The following is a 22,958-nucleotide window of genomic DNA, read 5'->3' as shown; positions in this document are numbered from 1 at the left end:
CTATCTAGAGCTGTCAAGCTGTCCAGGAGCTCTTCCTTTATTCTTTGAATGTTCCCTTTGTACATGTTTCATTTGTAAAGCTGCTGCTGTTGCTTCAGGGTTGCTATGCCTTCTCTTATTTCGCTAGATACAATGATGATTTTGACAATGTTTTCTTTCTCTGTATAGTCTCAAACTTCTTGAAGTTGCATTTTTCTGTTTTTGTTTGTACTTTTCCTTGGATAATCTAAGTAGTCTCTGATTAAGAAGGTAGGGGTCGAAAAAGCTGCTTGGAAACTAAGCATGTGGGTGAGGCTTGTCTCCTTTCAGTTTCATTGTAGAGTGATCTGAGTGGGCTGTTTGTTGGTAAACTCTCAATATTAGTATCTGTATGTCTGTCCTCCTGGGTTGATCAGGTACCCCAGAGAGGAGTCTTGATCTGACTAGTATTTTGGGAGTCAGAGCTTGGTGGAGGAAGGGGTTGGGGAGTGTCTGCATTTAGCATGCTCATGCTCATTTACACCCTCTCTGCTCCTGGTGGTACCCAGGCCATCTCCTAGTCCATCCAGGTAGACTGTTTTACTCTGCCAAGAATAAACATTTAGAGAGAGGGGAGCAGTTACCCAGTGGCATAGAGTGGTGGAGCGGATCTAATTGCTAATTGCTTCTCAAATATCTCTCACCCAGTGCTGCCTGTTTTATCTCCTTCCTCCTTCCTGGCCCTCAGTTCCTGCTACGACTGGTGCTTGTCTGTTACTTAACCTTTTGAGGATTCTGCTGTGTAAATTAGGATGTTTCCCCATAGCTAGCCTAGAGTTAGTGGTAGTCTCTGATCTGTTCATAGTTATTACTCATCCATCCATTTTCCAGTTACCATTTAAAAAAATTTTTTTTTGTCGGGGGAGGTAATTAGGTTTACTTATTTACTTTTTGGAGGAGGTGCTGGGGATTGAACCCAGGACTTTGTGCATGGGAAGCATGTGCTCTAGCACTTGAGCTATACCCTCCTCTCATTTTCCAGTTATCAAAATTTTGCTTGTTTTCTCCATGCTCTTCTCCCTGTCTTCATGAGATTGTCTTTTTTTTTTTCTGTCTTTACCTGCAACCCACTGATTAAAGTTTTCCTTTTTTTTTTTTTAAAAAAAAAAAAATAAGGCCCTGAAAGAATTGGAATAGACTGGATAGCTCCAAATCAGTGGGGATGAGGGAGGGGGTGGAAATGAAGAATATTTGATCATTCCAATAGAGGGCAGGAAAGGAGAAAAAAAGAAGCAAAGAAATTGCATAGGAATTAGAAGACAAAAATAAAATGATTAAAAAATAAGCTTAAATATCTCCATGAACCCACTACATAATTTTAGATTAAGTTTGCTGGTTAGAGGAGAATGAAAACTTAAAAAAAAAAAAAACAACCTACCAAGTGCTTTTTTAGTAGATACACCTGAAACTATGATAGTTTTAAAGTAAAAGGAATGCGAAAAGATATACGAGGCATAATCTATGTCTTAGTCTATTCGGGCTATTGTAACAGAATTTCATAGACTGGGTGACTTACAAACAACAGAAATTTATTTCTCACAGTTCTGGAGGCTGGGAACTCCAAGTTTAAGGTGCCAGCAGATGTGGTGTCTGGTGAGGGTTCACTTCCTATTTCATGGACAGCTGACTTTTTGCTGTAACCTCATATGGCAGAAGGGGGCAGGGGAATTCCCTGGGGTGCCTTTCATAAGGGCATTAATCCAAATCATGAGGGCTCCACTCTCATGATTTAATCCCTTCCTAAAATCCCCACTTCCAGATACTATCACATTGGAAATTAGGTTTCAACATAAGAACTTGGGTGCAGGGCTGGGTGGGTGCGGTGGGGACAGTCTATAGCAATTTATAGGGTAACATTGCCAGAATTACAAAGATAAATTAGCAAATGGATAATAATCATAGTAGGAGATTTTAACATACCTTACAGTAATTTAAGAAAATATAGATTAAAATATAAGGTTATATAGGGTTGGAAAGGTGCAGTTAGCAAGCAGGCAACAATTACAGAACAATTATAGTCTTTTTAAGTACCCATGGAATTTTACAAAGCTTGGTTATGTACTAAACCTCAAAGCAAGTGTTGACAAATGCCTAAGAATTTGTGCCTTGGACCCCAGTGCAGTTAAGTTAGAAACGTAACAGGAGGATAGCAACAACTCCCAAATCCATAGTTGTATGCTGAAAAACAAATTTAATTTATGGGGTAAAGAACAACTCATAAAAATTAGAAAATGTTTAGAATAAAATGATGAAAATACTACTTGTCGAAACTGAGATACAACAAAAATCCATCTGTCTATCTGGGAAACTTAGAACCCTAAATGTTTATTAAAGCATTAAGAATGTTTAGTAAAGAACTAAAAATTAATGAGTTAACTATACAACGTAAAGAGTTAGAAGAAGGAAGGAAGTAAAGTTGAGAAATACTAGTGAAGGAAAAAAGAGATATAATTGGGACAACTAAGCCTAAGGTACTAAGTTGAAAAAACTAAGTTTGCTAACATCAATAGAGGAGAAAAAGAAGGCACAAGTGTATGAGACATGAAAAAGGCTTAGGGCTACAGACAAAGTGAGATTTTAAAACTAAGGATGCAGTGAACAGCTTTTTGCCTTTAGATTGAAGAACAGGTAGAATGGAAATTTCTAGCAAAATAAATTATCAAAATTGGTTGAAGAATAAGAAACTTGGTTAGATTATAATTTTAAAATTTAAATTAATAGTTGGAAATTACCTGTACCAAAATGAAATAAAGATACAAAAGCAAAAAAACCAAACCCCAAGTGAAAATCCCAGATAGGCAATTTCTAGAAAACTTTTGAAGAATCAGTAATTCCAGTGGCATACAAAATGTCATAGAAGACAGTAGAAAAAAACATTTTGCTAGGCTACCGTAATCTTGATACCTCCCTCCTTAGGATAAGTGTAGTATCAGAAGGGAAACACACAGGCCACATCTCGCTAATGAACATGGCAATAAAATATTAAGTGAAATGTTAGTATTTGCTCAAAATAAAAAAACACTATGACTAATTAGGGTTTGTCTGAGGAATATAAAAATGATTAAACACTAGAAGACCTGTAAGTGAAATTCATCACATTAACACATCGAAGGAGAAAAGCTCTATGTTCATCTCAGTGGGTGAAGGGAAAAAGTGTATGATAAAATTCAGCACCTATTCTTGACAAAAATTCTTAGAAAACTAGGAATATAAGAGGACTTGCTTAATTTGAGTAAAGGGTGTTGGTTAAAAATTAGACATAGAAGTGTACATATGGCATGAGTTCAATTCTATGAATTTCTAGAACAGATAAGATTACTTTGATAGCAGTCAGAGGTGTAAAGGGTAGATTGCCTCAAAGGGACACAAGGAAACTTTCTGAGATGATGGAAATGTTCTGTGTCTTAACTGGGGTGGTGGTTATATGGAGATATTTAATAGGACTCACCGAATTATATATTTCACATCTGTGCGTTTTATTGTACGTAAGCTATGCCTTAATAAAGTGGATTTTAAAAAGTCAATATTGTTGACCCTTGAGCAATGTAGTTTTGAACTGTGCCAGCTCACTTATTCATGGGTTTGTTTGTTTTTTTTTTTTCCTTTGGTAAATATGTACTGCACCATCCATGGTTGATTGAATCTGTACAAGCAGAAAAACTGATATGGAGTGCCAACTGTTGAGTTATGGACACATTTTTGATTCATGGAGGGTAGCACCTCTAACCTTGTTGTTCAAGGGTTGACTGTATATAAAAATCATTGCATTGTTCTGGAGAGGGTGTGGAGAAAAGGGAACCCTCCTACATTGTTGGTGGGAATGTAAATTGATACAGCCACTGTGGAAAACAGTATGGAGGTTCCTTAAAAAAACTAAAAATAGAGTTGCCATGTGATCCAGCAGTCCTACTTCTGAGCATATATTTGGAGAAAACTGTAATTTGAAAAGATACATTTACCCAGAACTATTTACAATAGCCAAGACATGGAAGCAACTTAAATGTCCATTGGCATATGAATAGATAAAGAAGATGTGGTGTATATGTACAATGGAATACTACTCAACCATGAAAAAGAATGAAATAATGTCATTTGCAACAACATGGATGGACCTAGAGATTATCATACTAAATAAAGTCAGAAAGAGACAAATACTATATATTATCAGTTACATGTGGAGCCTAAAATGTAATAACAAATGAACTTATTTACAAAACAGAAATAGACTCACAAACATAGAAAACAAATTTAGGGTTACCAAAGGAAAAAAGGAGTGGAGGAGGGGTAAATTAGGAGTTTGGGATTAGCAGATTAAAAACTACTATATATAAAGTAGATAAACAACAAGGTCCTACTGTATAGTGCAGTGAACTATATTCAGTATCTTGTAATAAAGCATAATGGAAAAGAAAAAAAAACATTGTGTTTCTTTATGCAAGGATCAATTTAATTGTAAAAAGCCACCCTTTAAAATGGCAACACAAACTACGAAATACCTAAGAAAGAGTAAAAAGATGTGGGACCTTAATGGAGGAAATTGTAAGGCCCATATAATTCAAATTATAAGAAGGTATACTTGTGTTTATGAATGGAAGACACAGTATCATAAATGTCACTTTTCTTCTGCTTATTTGTAAATTCAGTGTCATTCCAATGAAAATCCCAGGAGGTGAAAGAGAATTCACTTTATCGGATACCAGGACATATTCTATCGCTTTAGTGGTTAAGACATGATGATATTTGTCTCAGATACAGACTAATGGAAGGAAAGAAAGAAATCCTGGAACCGCAAGCAGCAGCTGTCATCACTAGGGAAAAGATTCAATACAGGGTGCTGGTATACTTGATTATTTCTTTAGGAAAGGGGAAGGTATCTACCTCACACTATACACAAAAATGAATTACAAGTATGGAAAGCAAAGCTTTACACATTGACTCTTTTTAAAAGGTGACAGTGTATGGAAGGGTTTTTAAGATGGTACAAATGTGTACATATGATTTAAAATACTGATAAATTTGAGTATATTAAAGTGAAATAAGTATAAAGGCCATCAAAAGGCACTTGCTGGGTAAAGACGTATGTGGCATGTGTAATCAATAAAAGTATTATCCAGAATATATAAATAATTCCTGTGAATTAAGAAAAGATTGGTGTGTGTGAACAAATGATTCGAAGGAATAGAGTCCTGAAAAGTCAATAAACATGAACATATATCCTCAGACTGTTCTTAGTGGGGGAAGTGCTAAACGACAGCCCTCTGTGTTGCACCCATCCTTTTGACAGAAGTTTGAGGCACCAGACAATGTGTTGGTGATACTGGGTAACATGAGAACTGGTATTTCCCTGGTGGGAATGGCAGTTGGTATAACCACGTTGCTAGTACTTGGTGAAGTTGTATACGTGCATGGCCTACTGTGCCGCGTTTCCACTCCTTGGTATATGTCCTAAGACAGTGACTTTCATGTGTATTTTGACAGACCCATGGTGGGAAATATATTTTACGTGAGAACACAGACTGAATTAAAATTTTTGAAATAATTGAGTGTGCTGTTTTCTACTGTATTTTCTTTTTCTATTTTTTTTCTATTCTTTTAGAAAGATACTTCTCAGGATAAACTAAATTGATTTCATGCTTATTAATGGTTCACAATCCTCAGTTTAGAGAAATAGCAGAGGGTAATATATGGTAAAATATCTGTTTTAATTGTGTGTGTGTGTCTGTGTGTGTGAGAGAGAGAGAGCCAGAGACAGAGGGAGGTTGCAGTGTAAAATTTCTCACTTCGGGGATTCTCTTTTGATCAAGAAGTTTGGAGGTTTCTGCCCTTGAAGAGCTTTCATGTACATATGAGAACGTATATGCCAGGCCACTCATGGCAGTTTGTAAGCGTGGAAAATTGAACACAATCTAGTCATTAAAAGAAGAATGGACAGTGAGCTGTGATAGAGTCATACAGTGGAATGCTATAAGACAGCTAAAGTGAGTGCTCTGGAGGTGAGGACTAGGTATGTATCAGCATGGATAGTTATAGTAGCGAGTGGAAAAAGTGAAGTGACATCAACAGTATTAAACTTCCACACAAATTTATAAAATATGCAAAACTTTATTGTATGGTTGTGACACATATCAAAACCATTAAATGACCGTGCGGGAAAGTCAAGATAGTGATTATCTCTGAGAAGCAGGAGGGAAGGGAGTGGGGTCATAAAGGTGTTCTTCAGGGATTTTAGCTATCTCCATCTACCATGTCTTACGTCTTATATCTGATCATTTACTGCAGAATGCTGAGAGTTGACAGCTGGATGGGAGGACCAGAGGTGTTTCAATGTATTTTTTCTATGACTGAAATATTTAATTTTTTAAAATAAATGCCCCATTCACAATAAAACTACGATACCTTGAGGAATAAGTAAATTTAATGAGATGTGTAGGAACTTTATGCAGAAAAGTTGTCTTCCTGGATGCAGGAGTCTTCCCTGTGTGTTTATCAATAATTTGTTTACCATAATTCAGAAGAAAAATTGGACAACTTACTGGTGGGTATTAAGTCCAAAATAAATGGAAAGATCTCATTTTCGTAAATAGGAATACTCAATGTAAATATGTTGGTTCTCCACAAATTAATATAAATTCATTGCACTTCCAATCAAAGTCCTATAGGGTTTTAGTGGAATTTGACAAGCTCAGATAACTGACAAGCTAATATATAACATGAATTTGAAAAATAAGGCAAGGCTCAGATACCACACTTACTTGAAAGCAGTAGTAGTGTCGATATGAGCAAGTACACAAGTGAACAGAATGTAAAGCCCACGATTCAGACATTTATTTTAGGGGCTTGATATGTGACAGAGTGACATTTTGAATTATTAAAGAAAAATTGAACATTTAATAAATGATGCTGATACAATAGGCTGTCCCTACAGGAGCTATTTAGATCACCATCTCACCCCTTAAAGACAAATTCCAGATAAATTAGAAACCTAAATGTGAAAAGCAAAACTGAAATATCTGCAAGAATATCTGAGTCGGGGAGCAGTATCTTCATAAGATCAGGGTATCTCTTTGTGCTTCACATTCCTCGTTTGTAAATAATAGTACCCACACCACTGGATTCTTAGGAGATTTAAATGAACTAATGCTTACCTGACTCTTAGACCAGTGTCTTGTGTCATTGAATAAACACTTAATAAATGTTTCCTACTATATTTGGGTGCAGAAAGGAATTTCTTTAAAAAGAAGCAAAGTTGTGTCATAAAAGATGTTAGATTAAAATATAAATTTGTATATGCTAAAAGACTGTAAAAAAAACGTTCTAAGTATTTGGAGGGTTTTTTTTGTAATGTATATTCAGTGATAGGGTTTATATCAGAATATAAACAGTAAGCAGAGAACAGCACAGCTGAAGACTGCAAAGAAAATGAACTGTAGTTTAATAAGAAATGTAGAGGATGCTATTTGCAAAACTTTGTATTCAGTTATTAATAGCTTGAAGGCTTTATTTGCTGGTTCCAGATAATCAGACCTCTTACTTAACTGAAACTTTCCAGTGAGTAATCTTGGAATACCAATTTTACTAAAGTATCACTTGATAAACTTTCTTATTTAGTTGTAAAGGTAGTCTGCCTATTCTGTTGAAACCTGCATTGTGTAAGTATCACTTATTGCTGGAGTTAGGAACAGAGCTAGTGTCTGAATCTATTTTTCAATTCTTACAGATGTTTGGAAAAAAAATTCTTTAGTACAGAGCTTGCTGCCATGCTATTGAAGGAAATCTGTATGTTATATAAATGACTCATTCACATTTTTGAATACAACTTGATCATAAATCTAATTTTCATATTTTCTTACTCCATTTTGTCTTCAGCTTGGAACACAGAGAAATCGATACCTTGTAAAAACCTTTTAAATTCATTGTATTTACATTTCAAAACCATAGCCCAAATATGATATACCTTAGCTTTTTAAAATAAAACACTCAACTAATTAAAATGTATTATCAGCATTACTGAAAAGTCTTTATTTTATTGCATAATTGAAAAATTCTCCAGATATAATTAGCCAGGAGTCAGCCAGCCATAGTTACTAACATGACAAGTTACTGCTGGTAACTTCAAGTGATCACATAGTTCAAAGTAGTCATAACTGCTTTTCTGAGACACGAGACACTGAAATCATGCGGCATTACTAGGTCATGAGGTCGTTCAGATGAATGGGCTTAAACTTTTTGTATTTTCATTTCCACGAAGAAAAAAATTGTAAAAGTTTTATAGCCCGACTTTCAGATCCCCAAGAATACATCTTAACTCAGAAGAAACATTTCTCCTACAAAAGTGTAACAGAGAGCCTGTGTACTCAGATTCTTCCTAACACTGGGAATCGCTTTCATTTTTACTGATCATATAAAAATTTAATTTTTATTCCTTTTTCTAGACTGAATTCTCGTGAGTGGATTAATTGAACTAAAGGCTTAAGCACTTTCAGATTCTTGTTACGTTTGCTTGTTCTATTAGTTTTTCACAAGGGACAGGGATCTCGTATAACTCACGAAGTGTTGTAAGGATAAAATTGGCATGGGGCTGAAACAGTGCCTGGAGGGTCCGCAGACACCAAGCCTAGAGACCTGCACCGCTCTGCAGGGCTCTTGTCTGTGCCTTGCTTGGGTGTACCCTCTTATCTCTGTGCTGACTACCCTCTCTCCTGAGCCTCTGCCATATTTTCTGCTGCCCCCGGTCATGTGGTGAACGCAGTTATTTATGTAAAGCCATGTATTAATACTGACCCTGTAATCTTAGCCTTCAGATTTGCTTCTGTCTCTGCGTTCTGAATAGTGATTACCACGCCATTCCGCACTGCTCAGTTACATTGGTTAGGAGAAGTTATCTTTGAATCTTCCTTTTCCTTGGCCAGTAATGTAATGTGAATTTTTTCTGAAATCAGTGAAGTAATACTCTAACCATTAGCACTAACTTCTGTCTTCCATTTTTAAATCTGGGCTGGCCTGACTCTCCCCTCTCTCCTCCCACATTGCTTCCTTGTACTCCATGTTCCAGCAATACCTACATTTTTCTTTGGTAACTTGTGAAATGTTTCCTGTCTTTAGAAAATGTGCTGCACTTTCTGCTTGGTGTTATCTCTCATGTGTCTCTTTCCGACTTCTGCTGTGGTGTCACTTTTGTGATGCCTCTCCCTTCCAAAGGTTGAATTAATAAGCATGTTCTTTGTGCTTGGATAAGACTGTCACATGGTATTGAGATTCACACAGTTGGCTCCACCAGAGCATACTTTGTGGCACAGTAGGAGTTCAGCTGAGGTCAAAGGTAGCCGAGTACAGCTTTTGCTGCCCGGCTGTTTCAGATGTCTGCTTTGGTGGATTATTACATGTGTTTGATGTAGTTTTGTTTGCTTTATTTTGCCACTTTGTAGTTTTACATACTGTAGCATTTTTTAATCATAGTATTTGGTATACTACAATGTATAGCATTTTTGTATACACTTACTTATGTACATATCTTTTTTTTTTTTTAAGTAAATTATACTTACTTTTTTTTTTTTACAGCAACCTTGGCACCACTGCCCCAAATATATTTGTGATTGGATGTCATTTGGGCTCAATTTTTGTTCTCAAATAATAATTTTAACATCCTCCCCCTACACACACACATCCCCGGCACTGTATCCCAGCATATACTAGATGGGTTTGCAGAGGCTCGCCCCCAAGTTGTGGGCAGACACCTCTAGGCTTGCATCTTTGGTCAGTTGCCAGCTCCTCCCTTCTGAGGTTTATAGTATACGCTGGCATATTAAAGCTTTGAGAAGTTCTTAAATAAAGAAATCCTTTTAACTTCGATTATCTAGGAACTTCTTAGTGTATTTGTCCAGATGCTTTATAATTGTTTTTTGAATTGTAATTTACGTGTGATAAATGCCCAAATTTTAAATGTTCAGTTCTGTGAGTCTTGTTAATTGTGTATTCACATATAATTACTTCTCAGAATAAAATAGGAAAAAATGTTATTGTCCCAGGAGGGTATTTGTGCCCTTGATCAAGCATTTCTGTGTTCTTCCCCTTTCCTGAGACCGTCGTTTTGACTTCTTTTACTAGATTAGTTTCCCTAGTTGTTGGAAGTCATAAGTGGAATCAGTATATATTTTGTGTGTCTTTTGTCCAACATAATATTACTGAGATTCATCCATGTTGTGGGAGTGTATAAGTAGCTCACACATTTTTGTTCCTGAGCAGTAATTCCGTTGTATGAATTAACCACTGTTTTATTTTTTCAGTTTTCTTGATACTAGGGCTGTTTTCCAGTTTGGGGCTATTATGAGTATGTCTACTATGCACATTCTTGTACAAGTCTCTTTTTGTGAACAGAAGTTTTTACTTTTATTTTATTTTGAATATATATCTAGGAGTGGAATTGTTATGTAGGGTAGCTGTTTAACTTTTTAGGAGCTTGCCAGTTTTCCAAAGGTATTGCACCATTTTATACTCACATCAGCAGTGCTTTTGCTCTGCTCTTCCCTTTGAAGCAGAGGATCCTTCCTCGGGCCCTGGGTGTGGGAGGCTTTCCTGCATCTTCTCTCCTGGTTGAAGGCTTTTGCTTCATACAAGGTAGCACTTAAAAGGGAGGAGCTCTCTCCCATCTCTTGTTACATGCCATTATTTTTCAAGAAAACTCATTTGAGGTCTTTGGAAAAGAAGTGAGTGAGTGCAGATTCCCCTTTTGCCTGGGTCTTCCTGGGATTCTTAACTGCCATCCTAGCTGACACTCATCTGTCATCTCTACTTTTATTTTTAATATTCAGCAGATTGACTGTGGTATGTTTCCTTTGCATCTGTGGTTTGATATCTGCTATCATTTCTGAAACATTCTTGGCCATTATCTCTTAGGTTTTTTCTGCCCATTCTCTCCTTCATCTCCTTCTGAGCCTCTGATTAAACTCCACTTAAGGCCCAAATGACATTTGGTCTTGGATGTTCTAGGATTTTTCCATACTTTTTTTTTTCTTTGTGTTTCAATCTGGGCACTTTAATTTGGCCTGTCTACAGGTTTACTGCTCACTTCTGTCTGTTACTAAATCCGTCTAAAGAAATCTTTAATTTCTGATACTGTATTTTTCATTTTTAGCATTTGTCTGTGATCTTTTTTTATAACTTCAATGTGTATGATGAAATTCTCTGTTTCATTATTCTTGTTTATTTCTTCCATCAGTTTTCACCAGTTATTTTAAAGTCTATGTCTGATAATCCAAAAATCTGGGCCCTCCCTGATCTGATTATATTAATACTTCCATCTTTTGACTTTGGTTTGCTACTCTCCCTGTCTTGTGATTTTTGATTCGGTGCTGAATATTTGTGTAAAACCAGTGTAGACTGAAGAATATGTTAATTTACTTTCCCCAAATGGCCCATCATTACTATGGGGCTAAGTCAATAAGACGTGTGTGTAGTCGTGCAATTTCTGGGCTTATTTGCAACTTTAGTTTGATTAGTTCAGGTATTTTGAGAGTAGAATTAAAGCTTTACTTTCTGCACGATTGGCTGTCTTAGTGTAATTTCAGTTGTCTCCTTATGCTTTATATCTGAGTCCTCAGCTTTCTGAATTGTGGGTGATTTCTCTGTTTTACAGCCCAGCTCTTGGGTCCTTGGTCGTTCTGGAGTTCTTTTTGCTCCCCAGTCCTGCCCTGGGCTGTTATGCCTAGTGGGGTATCTCTCTGCTATTAATACCTTCCAGTTTTCCCTCTTGGCAGTCCTTTCCTACCCCAGGCTTGGTGGTACAGTTTCGAGAGTGGGTAGAAGTTTTTGTCTCAGCTCTAGCTCTCCTGTACCACCTCATTCCTTGGTGGCTGAATGTCTGGAGCCTCCTGGATTGATTTCTCTCACTTCTCCTGTCCATTTCCTCTCCCCTCACCTCCCCCCAACCCCCTCAAAGACAGATGCGTTGCATTTGAGGAAGACCTTAAGCTTCGTAGGGTATCTCACAGCTTTCCAGCCTTGTCCTCCAGCTTTTGGCATTTTTGCCCAACGCTTGGTGGAGACCTGAGGGACTGAGTGGTTGAGTGGGGCATATTTGTTCCATGGAATCCTTAGAATTCTGATGTATCTTGTCAGCCTACACGTTGCTGTTAAAATGTATTGAAATCTAGGCAGATTTCTCCTTACCCTCATCTGTGGTAGGATTATTCCTTCCTAGCCACTCCACCAGGAAAGAGACCATCTGTGGGCCCCTCTTCTATCAAGACTCAACACTTTCTGGAAATTAGTTCCACTGAGGTTACTTTGCATCTTTAACTTTGTGATGGGTTCAGAAAAACCATAATTTATTAGCTTATCTGACTTGTTTTGATTGCTAGAGTGTCTGCTGTGGCTTTCTACATGCTGATTAGAAGTGGATCTCCTTCGTGGAGTACTTTTGATATACAGTCTGGCAAACACCTGATAAAATTTGTTATCTCACTTCACTCTAGTTGGTTTTCTACAGTGTTTCGCGGAGCTAGGTTTCTAAATCTTTTCCATTCTTCTCAAATCTGAACTCTCCACTTCATCCTCAAGTGGTAAATGATCTTGTCTCTTACTTTGAGATTAAAGCCATTGACGTTGTTTTAATTGAGGGGCTTGTGAAGAGTGTGGGTAAAATTTATGGTAGAGGCTTAGAAAACTAGGAAAATGAAAAAATGGCATAATTAACTCTGGGGAAAAGAAAGAGTTGTACAGAAAGGGAAACATCGTTATATAGTAGTTTACTACTAACATCATCAGGTACAAAACTACAGTTGGGAGATAATTATTTTTAAGGTTGGAGGAAAGCAAAAAAATAATCCTCATTTTCCATAGAAAAATCGATATCTAAACTGGATATTTTCAAAGGCTACCATTACTGAGGTATAAATAGCAAGAATGAAAGTTGAAAGATGGTAAAGAATTGTATCACGATGTGAGAAGAGGAGCTATGTTTGACTTTGTTCACTATGCATATTGTTACTTAGATAAAAATGAAAATATATTTTTTAAAAGAGCCTTAATTAAAAATCTTCTCAAGGGTTGGTAAAATGAAGCAAATCTTTTCTTCACAGACTCTCTTTACCTTTAGTTTTTTATTCTTATGCCTTTTCCTTTGTTACAACTTTAGATTTTACTTTATGATACTTAGTTATGAAAGTTTAAAACTGGAGAAATTGGGCTTGTAAATTTTTTAAAATATTTTTTTTTTCAGTTTTGAGAACAGATTGAAATTCTAAAAAAAAGTGAGGAAAACTTTCTTTTGGTGAAAATATTTTCTTGATTCCATTAAAAATTAAAAATAAAGTAGCATGGGTGATGATAAACTTGTCCAGTGTTGATAAGAGATTTTACTTGCAAAATTATTATATTTGCCCACTTAGAACACTGTCTTGTTTTTAGAATGATTTGTTTCCACAGTTCATTTAAATTAGTAAAGACATTTTCGTGGGTGAAAAAGATAACTTCTGTAAGTCTGTTGTGAAAGTAATAATTTGAACTTCTGTTTCATTTTGTAATTTGATTTTGACACTGTGTTGAAATTACTGTTGATTGTAAAGTTAGTCTCTAAATTACCCTTTCCATATCTTTTCTAGGTTAGATTAAAGAGGATATTTTCTTAGTGTGGATCACTGCCTTTGGTAAGAACATGTCGTCCATCTTGCCATTCACTCCACCAGTTGTGAAGAGACTGCTGGGCTGGAAGAAGTCAGCCGGTGGATCTGGAGGAGCAGGTGGAGGAGAGCAGAATGGACAGGAAGAGAAGTGGTGTGAGAAAGCAGTTAAAAGTTTGGTGAAGAAGCTAAAGAAAACAGGACGATTAGATGAGCTAGAGAAAGCCATCACCACTCAAAATTGTAATACTAAATGTGTTACCATACCAAGGTAAGTGTTGTTAGAGCAGAAGTTTGATGGCCATGCTGTTGAAAATTGCTTAAAGGAATCTGAAGGAAAGTTACTGGAATTTTGTTACTTTTCAAGTCACCTGTCAACTGTGATTATTAAAATATGACAGCTGTTTTTAACCTGTCGTATTAATTTGTTTGACTCATTAAGACTTATTTATTTTGTAAATCATTTTCTTGAACAGCGAGAAAGTTTAATCAAGCAAAATAAAACCCTTAGGTTGTATTAAGTTTTATCTTCACTGTCTTCATTTACCTTCATTGCCCAAAGGCTTCATGGTATGTTATCCTAATCTCTCTGATAGAATGACTTTTGAATAAAGATTCCAAGATGTTTCTATCACTAGTGCAGTAGGGACTGGCAGTTTTCTCCTCCCTTGGTCAAAACTTTAGTCAGTAAGGAGTTAACAGAAGCTGCTAACATTGCGATGAATTTTATATAGTTTTGTTTGAGTTTCAGCATTACTTCTAAGAAAACAGTATGTTAGGCAGCTTCCTAGGTGTCACAGGTAGTTAGAACCTCTCTTGAAGACCTACCTCTTGTATTAGAAAGATCTGTTACTTAAGAGGTTGAAGTTTTATTAGTATAAATTTAATCATTTATAGATCATTATCAATATCAGAAATACTTTTTTAAAAATAAAGTGGCTAGTGGTTTTTAAGTGTTTTAATGTGCACAACTGTTTGTTACATTACAGGGTTTTGGGCAGTGACAGTTTATAGCATTTCCGAAAACGATTATTTGCAGTGTCGTAGAAATAGGCTAGCATATGGCATATGAAACCATTCTACTTGACATGTTCCTAATGAGTTTTGGGAAATACACTCTGGGTGCTTGTTGATAATAGATCCCAGTAACGCCAGCCTGTCTGCTTGCAAATCCTGACACTAAAATGTGTCCTGCCTTTTTCGGTAGATTAATTATCCATTTCTCTTACCTTACTTGTTTTCATGTAGTTTTTAAATGAGTCACTTTTCTTAGTTTATTCTTTCGTTTAGAAATGCTTATGAGTGCTTGCTGTATGCAAGAGACTGGTTTTAGGCACATGGGATACAGTATGAACAAAACCCAAAGTTCCTACCCTCCTGAGGGATAGATGTACATAGGAAACAAGTGGACAAATTAATGTAATTTGAAATGGTAATGAGTACAAAGAAAACAATGACTGAAAAAAAGCTGCTTCGGGTTGGATTGTGACACTTAAGCTGAGCCTTCAGAAGTAGCAGCTAGCTGAGGGCAGTCTGCTAGGCAGAGGGAGGAGTGAGTGTAAAGATGCTGAGGTGGGCCTGGAGGATGTATAGCATTGCAGTAGAGGTGAAGTGGTACAGAATGAGAACAAGGCTTGGAAGGAGTCAGGTCATATAGGGCATCATAGGGCACTGTGGGAGTTTGAATTTTAGTCTAAATATAATAGAAAGCAAATAAAGTGGAAATATAGTTTTTAAGTGGACTTTTTAAGTTTAAAACCATTTTTAAAGGATTTTTTTTTACATTTATATTTTACAAAGATTATTCTGGCTGCTGGATACGAGTGGTTGGGGCAGGGAAGAGAGAAAGTGTGTGTGTGTGCGCGCGCGTGCGTGTGCACTCACGTGTGCAGTAGACTGGTATAGTGGTCTGGAAGCAAGGAAATCAAGAGGCTATTAAAGTAATACAAAATAGAGATGCCAGAGGCTGGGCTGGGGTGGCATGGTGCTAACACGTGAAGTGGACAGATTTGGATGGAAGTTGAACTTGACAGGACTTGCTAATGAATTGACTAAGCGTAAGTCAAGCTGTATTTGTTGATTTGTCATTGTATAACTTCAGGTATTTCAGTTCAGTAAACATTTATTAAGTGCCCACCCCATGTGTGATGACTGGAGTTAAAGTATAGTCTTTGTTCTTGAGTTGCTTACTCTCTAGTAAGGGAGATAAACTTTAACAAATAAGGAAGATCATCTCGTAATGTGCAGTAAGTGTTCTGAAAGATGTATGTATGCTCAAGGAGCTGTGTCCAGAGGAGGGGAGCCTTGCCTACTCTGCAGCTTGTGGAAAGTTCTCCTCCTGGACAGAGATTGGTTGAATCTTGATGGATGTAAAGGAGGAATTTAGTCAGGAGAAGCTCGATTCATCCAGATGGCGCTGTGTATTGAGAGCACGGTGGGAGGGGAGAATTGGTGAAGGGTGTCCTGGGAGGGCAAAGTGGGAGAGGGGAGACATGGCAGGTGTGAAAGGCTGTGTGTGTGAAGGTTATGCCATTTTTACTCATAAAAATAACTGCAAAAATTATAAATAATGTATCAAAAACTAGAATTATAAAACCAAAATCACAAAATCATGACTAGGTAAGGTTTATTGCAGGAATGCAAGTGTGATTCCACTACAGGAGATCCGTTAATGTGAGAAACTGTGTATTTAAGAACACTGATCATCTTGATGGGTCTAGAAAGAGCTTTCTATCAAATTCAGTGTTTATTGATGTTAACAAATTAGAAATAGGAGTCTTCTTAACTTCATAAAGCATACTTTAAAAAATGTTAACACTTAATATGAAACTTAAGAAATACGCCAAATTATTAATAGTGGTTATTTGTAGATTACCTGAAAAAAGAAATCTCTTGTAATTTTTTCCTAATATTTATATATAAAAGTCTGTGTTACTGTTATAGTCAGCACAATTATATGCTTAAATAGGACTTTTGGGCAATACTTAGACTATTCTTGTCTACCTTTTTTTACCCTTTAAGTCAGTTTTTCTGTTAATGGGCAATTATATTTTTATTTTTATTTTCTTAACATTCTAATACATGTATTTATATCTGTTTTTTCTTTAAAAAAGTATGTTCCTTAACAACATAAAGTAGTATGTGTACATGATTGTAAATCCAAACACAGATTATACAGTGGAAAACTGTCTGCCTCCTACACCTGTTGTCACCCTTCTCACCCAGGTGTGGTACTGGTGTCTTGTATATGTTTCCAGGAGAATGTGTTTCTTTTTAATGCTGTCACTGATGTTTGGATTTTGTTTTCCATCTTCTAAATTTTTAAACATCAGAGTAATTGATGCAAACTTTTTTTTCATATTTCAGTTTATTAGGTAGAATTGTTACAGTTTGACTGCACATATTACAATATATTGCATGTAAATATATATACACATAATTGACTTAAACCTTATGCAGATTGTCAACTTTTGTTTTTAATTTTGTATTCCTACTCTTTTACTTCTCTGGATAATCCAGGAAGAATTACAGAAAAGTCTTTTAAAATCCAAACAGTGGTAGCCTTCAATTCAGTCTTGCTTTACATCTTATCTGGTATTTAGGCTAAAAGGACTGGATCCCACATGTCTCGTACACTGTTTTTTACATTCTTTTTGTTTTTCTTGTTTCAGTTTGGATATTTTCTGTTGGCTTCACTTTGAGTTTACTGGTCCTGTTTTGTGCTGTGTCCAGTCTTCTGTTAAACACATCCCATAAGTTCTTAATTTCAAATTTATTTTTCGTTTTTAGTATATTTCTTTGGCATTATAGATTCTTAATCGCTATTGAAATTCGTGTTTTTTTCCTATTTTCCTGAATTCTTAATATATTTAGAATAGTTATTTTATGGTTCCTGTCATCTCTAATATCGGGATCATCTTTCAGTCCGCTTCTGTTATTGTCTGTTCGTTCTTTTATCATCACGTTTTCCTGCCTCTTCATATGCGGTGCAGTTTTGATTGTATGTCATATGTTGCATACAAGAGAATTATAGATGCTGCAAATGATACTCTCCCCAAAGAGTAATTGGCCTTTCCTATGTCAGGTAGATAGAGAGGCTGATCACCTCAATCTTACCAGGGAATGACCTGGGTTGAGGCTTGGTGGCCATTTTAATTTGATTTAGTCTACCCCTGGCACATACCTTTTCTGCAAATAAGGCTCTCCTAGGATTTTGAAAGAAAGCCTGGCAGGTCTCTGTCCTTCAAACACTATGGGGGGGTTCACCTCTACCCTTTTTTCCGTAGTTGAAGTCTGGCTGTTAAGCCCCCCTCTGCTTGCGCCTTCAAAATCAGGCAGACACCTTTGAGGGAGGAGACTCTTGTGACTGTCAAAGTTTTGACGGTTATTTTCTTCAGTGGAGTTTCTCTTCCCAGACCAAGCCTGATCCTCAGCCTGTGCCTAGAATCTGCAGATGACCCCAGGGAAGGAAATGACAGACACCAGTCAGTTGACTAGAAATGTTCCCTCTTCTCACAGTTTTTGTTCATTTAGATCTATATACTTTGATAGCTCTCCATTGGCTTTGAACTGGGGTTTTTTTGTTGTTGCTGTTGCTGTTATCTTTCCCCCGTAGTTGTTGCAACAGGGAGCATTAGCCTGCTGTGACCTGCTTATATTACCTGGAAGTAAAATTGTGACGGTAGTTAAAGTGGAACTCTTCTCACTTTATTCAGCGACCCTAAATCTGAGAACAATAGATTGCAAGTAACTGACACTTAGCATTGTGGTGCTATACCATTCATGCAGGATTTGCAGAAAGGGTTCCCTGAGGTGACTGTTGCTACAGCTAACCCATCACTCACCTCTGAGCCATATAAAGAAAATACAAGAGTTCATGAGAGGGATCCCATGTGAGAACTTTGAAGAGAGTACTGTATGCTGTGATATTTCCCCTTTCCTTCATCCAGACTGGGGGGCTTCAGGGGGAGATTCTCAGTTGAACATGAGGTTTGGGAGACAAATAGACTGGTACCTTGCTGTCACCTGAAAAAGACTAAAAAATCAGAGAGCAGCTGGAGGTGCTCCTGTGTCAGCAGAATGAAGGAAGGGCGCTGTGGGAAAGGCTTGCACGTTCAGCGTTCAGTGCGTCAGTGATGCAGGAGTTTCCCGTGGGCCAGGTGCACTTTCCTAAGGTAGCTGAAGTTGACTTGTCTTGAAAAGATCGACTTGGAGAGTCAAAGTGACCCATGCTGGCCAGCTAGAGAAGTTTGCAACAGGAACGAACTACAGGGAAGAGGTAGCATTTAGGCTTCTGATGTTGACCAGGTTACCCGATCACCTTGTTAACTGTCACATCAGATTTCAGTCAAGTCAGTCTGATAAGGCTGTTCCCTTTTCCTCTAAAGCCCCTTCTTGCTATTCCAGAAACTTACAGGGCCCTTAAGAATAACAGCTTAGGAGTCCTAGAGGGGGTGAGGGTAGCAAAATTAAATGAGAGAATAAAATTTTGATTTAGATCCAGGTAAATTTTTAATTTCTGCAAAGAGATTTATTGTTAATACATATATCTACTTGGGTATGACTATAGAGTAGCCATGAGATCTCTTTGAGATTTTATGTTGAAAGGAGGAAAACAGTTTGAGAAGAGCTTGTTTGAGGGTAGTGATATGGGAGGGCTCACAAAGTCCAGCATTTTGAATAAATTGTCTGTATTCTCCTTTGGAAAACTTGGGAATCCAAATTTAGTGCTGCTGGGGACAGGTAGAATATTTGGGGAGAGGAGGAATTCTGCACAAAGTATGTACCATTTTAACAAAACAAAACATCTTTTTCTAAACATAAAGTATCTGACTGTATACCTGTTAAATTATCCAATGACACTTTATTTCTAAAGAGTCTATTTTATAACTAGAGTTTTCTTCTATTACCGTCACATTTTTCCCCTTGAACTTAGATTATTCTCCTCCAAATCCAACATTCTTTAGCTTTGCTTTTGAGTTAAAATGGGAAGCACTGTGAAATAGTTGTCTTGAGGCTCTTATGAAACTATGATCATGAATAATGCTTAAATTAGAACTGAAATATATACAATTTTTGATTAACTCCCTCATCCCAGACTTTTTTCTTTTATGAGCTTTGCTTATCTTTATGGCTTTATATTTATGTAAGAGGGTGTAATTTTTCCCTAACTTGATTTACTCTGAGTTTGCTAGGCCAGTGGGGGAGAGGAGGTTAAGGAAGGCTATATTTGTTTTAAGGATGTTGTAAAAGTTCAGAGTCAGATACTGAACACAAATTTATAATGAAAAATAACAAGTAACTTAAAAGAATATTTCCCCATAGTTTTTATGTGATGGCTTATATAATTTGCATTAACAGTAAAACGTTAGTCTGTGTACATTACCTAAACATTTTAACCTGTACATGTAAAAGCGCATTGTCAACTTTAAGGTGCTATACAAATGTGAGTTAATTTTTATGTTTCGTGCATTTAATTTAAGAGATTAGAATGACCATATACTTATATTTTCTGTTAGGATTTCTTTTGTCATTTAGGATAATATTTTTTTAATTATTAGAAACATGAAATATATATTAAAATAAGTATTCCTGGGCCTATTTTAGTGTTAGCTTTTTTTTTTTTTAAGTAAAAAGCTTGTTTTTTGGAAGGACTTGAAATATCAAAATCAGAAGCAGCTATTTTTAGAATTGATATTTAAATCTTTTCAGTGATAGGGACTAGTTTACTTGTTTGGGAGACTTTTTTTTTTTAATTTTTCCAAAGACAGTAGACACATCTAGCAAAATCTCAGTAGTATTTTTAACAAGGTGGAATTTTTTTTAGTCATTACCTGGTCTTTTCTTTTGCTTCTAAGAGCTATTTGAAACCAAAGAATAAGAGTATCAGTTTTATCTTACAGAACTCTGACTTTGGAAATTCTCTTGTGTTGTGGTTCCGGCCCCCCCCCCGCCCCCCACGTTTTAATTTGGGAGTGGCTCTACTTATTTCCTCATTCACACATTCAAGAATTTTTTTTTTCCCCTGAGAAAATAAATCTTATAAAGAAATCTCTAGTTTTTATAATTAAGCACATTTATAAATATTTTACTTATCTGGGCTACTATACCAAAGTTATTTAAATTTTGGCTGTGTTTTTATTTTTAGTAAACTATATTAGAGGCAGAATAGTGTTACTAATTAAGAATGCAGCCTCTCTCCGTGCCACTTACTAGCTGTATGACCTTAGACATGTTACTTTATCTCTGTGCTTCCATTATCTCACTTGTCAAATGGGGTAACAATGCCTAATTTGTGAGTTGTTGGAGCATTAAGTGGTTTAATATGTATGAGGGCTTAGTGCTATGCCTAATACATAGTAAGTGCTTAGTTAGTATGAACTACATGTGGGATGGATCCCTCCCAAATTTGATTTTGATGTGAGACTGATAAAGCTATAAACATGTACTGAGAGGGCATGAAAAAGATTACTGCTCATGTAAATGAGGTTTTCTTGGGGAAAGCAGGGCAGGTTCCCAAACTGGTCCAAAAATTACTTGAGAAAACAGTGATAGACGTGGGGCTAGGATAGCAGTTCCCACCTCTTGTGTGTGCCCAAGTTTTGCCTGGTTTAAAATTCCCGCTAGCCCCAAGGGAGGGGGCTTGAAACTATCAACAGTCAGTATCAGAAATGGAGTCCCATTCCTCATTAAACTTAAACAGGATAAGTGAAAATTAAACCACAGCTAGGTGCATCATAGTCAAACCCACAAAAGAGAAAATCTTGAAAGCAGCTAGTGAAAAGTGTTACCTACTGGGGAATGGGGAGGACAGGTGACCTTTCATCAGAAGCAAGGGGGCCAGAAGATTATAAAGTGATGTCTTTGAGAAGCCATAACCATAAATGTGTATTTGTTTAATAAAAAAAAAAAGAAAGCTTCAAAATACATGGTATAAAACTTCATGGAATTAATGGATCAAATTTGCAATTATAGTTGGAGAATTCAGTTAGACCAAAAAAAATGAGTAAAGACGTAGAAGACCTAAATTATACTATTGAACACTTATTTGATATTTGTAGAATACTAAATCTAAAATCAAGATAATACAGTCTTTCAAGTGCTCGTGGTAACCTCGCCAGCAAAGACTGTTTGCAGGGCACAAGTCTCAGTAAATATTAAAAGATTGAGTAGGAGGCAAGTATGTTCTCTGCCAGCAATTGAACAACCTTAGAAATCAGTGCCAGTAAGATATGTATTAAAAAATGGGGATTAACACAATTCTTTGACCCATGGGTTATTTAGAAGAAAACCATGAGGGAAAATGTTTTTCAAACTAACTGATAATAAAACAACAACGTATCAAATAAGTGAGATACAGCTAAAACAGTGCTTAAGGGGAAATTTATAGCTTTAAAAATTATACTAAAGAAGAAAAATTATCTAAGGCTTCACCTAAAAAGCTAGGAAAAAAGGTCAAAGAGCATAGGAAGTAGAAGAAATATTAAAAATAAGAGCAGAAAATCGATGATTAGAAAAGGGACAACAGAGACAGTCAAAAATTGATTCTTTAGAAAGATCAATAAAATTGATAAATTCCTGTAATATTGATGGAATAAAAAAGTGAGAGAGCCTATAACCATAAATTACTTAAACAACTTTATGCCAATTTATTAATAGTCAGATTTATTTAAAAAATGTTACCCCAGCAAGTGCAAGAGGAAGTGGAATATTTGGAAACCCCTATATCAATTAAAGAAATTGAATTCATAATCAAAACCTTGCTGATGAGTGAGGGGAGAATTCTGGCATGGAGAAAACTACAGAAGAGGAGCCCCAGATTCTGCTTAAAAACTTGGCCAAAGTCACTAGTCTGACCCCTAAATCCACACGTGTGTGGGGTGGACTTAGTATAGTCTCACTGAAGGTAAAAAACTGATTTGAATTATTCAAAGACAGAATTTACAGTTTGAGTGCAAACAAGTTAATTGCATGCCAAAACAGAGGCAATTAACACTTACCGGAAGAATATAATGGAATCTGGTACTTCCACCATGTAATGTTCACAGTGTCTAGCATACAGTCATAAATTAATAAACATAAGAAGAACAAAGAACATGTAGCCCTCTCAGGAGGAGACCAGTGGAGACCAACCCTGAGATAACCTTCAAGTTGGAACTACCATGTAATAAATTAACAGAAATATCATATTTATGAATTGAAACACTCAATAGTATTGTTAGTTCTCTCCCAGTTTATCAAAATCAAATCTATTTCCCATGAAGCCCTAAAAAATGTAAATTTATTTTTCATAGACTATACAGACTGACCCTAAAATTTACGTGG

At 36.4% G+C, this 22,958-nt stretch overlaps 1 protein-coding gene across 3 annotated transcripts in view; it reads left to right on the top strand.

Annotated features, from left to right (window-relative positions):
- The window catches only part of SMAD2 (SMAD family member 2), a 72,359-nt gene that overhangs the window by 10,010 nt on the left and 39,391 nt on the right, over positions 1–22,958 (top strand). For all 3 annotated transcript variants that reach the window (XM_074355381.1, XM_074355382.1, XM_074355380.1), the window contains exon 2: positions 13,617–13,905. In XM_074355381.1, the coding sequence (XP_074211482.1) occupies positions 13,670–13,905 (236 nt within the window). In that variant the 5' untranslated portion in view covers positions 13,617–13,669. The remainder of the gene's footprint in view (positions 1–13,616; positions 13,906–22,958) is intronic.

This window comes from Camelus bactrianus, chromosome 30 (assembly GCF_048773025.1).
Source record: "Camelus bactrianus isolate YW-2024 breed Bactrian camel chromosome 30, ASM4877302v1, whole genome shotgun sequence".
In the NCBI taxonomy this organism is placed as follows: Eukaryota; Metazoa; Chordata; class Mammalia; order Artiodactyla; family Camelidae; genus Camelus; species Camelus bactrianus.
Note: the sequence above shows the minus strand (reverse complement) of the source record. Positions and strands in the feature narration are given on the sequence as shown.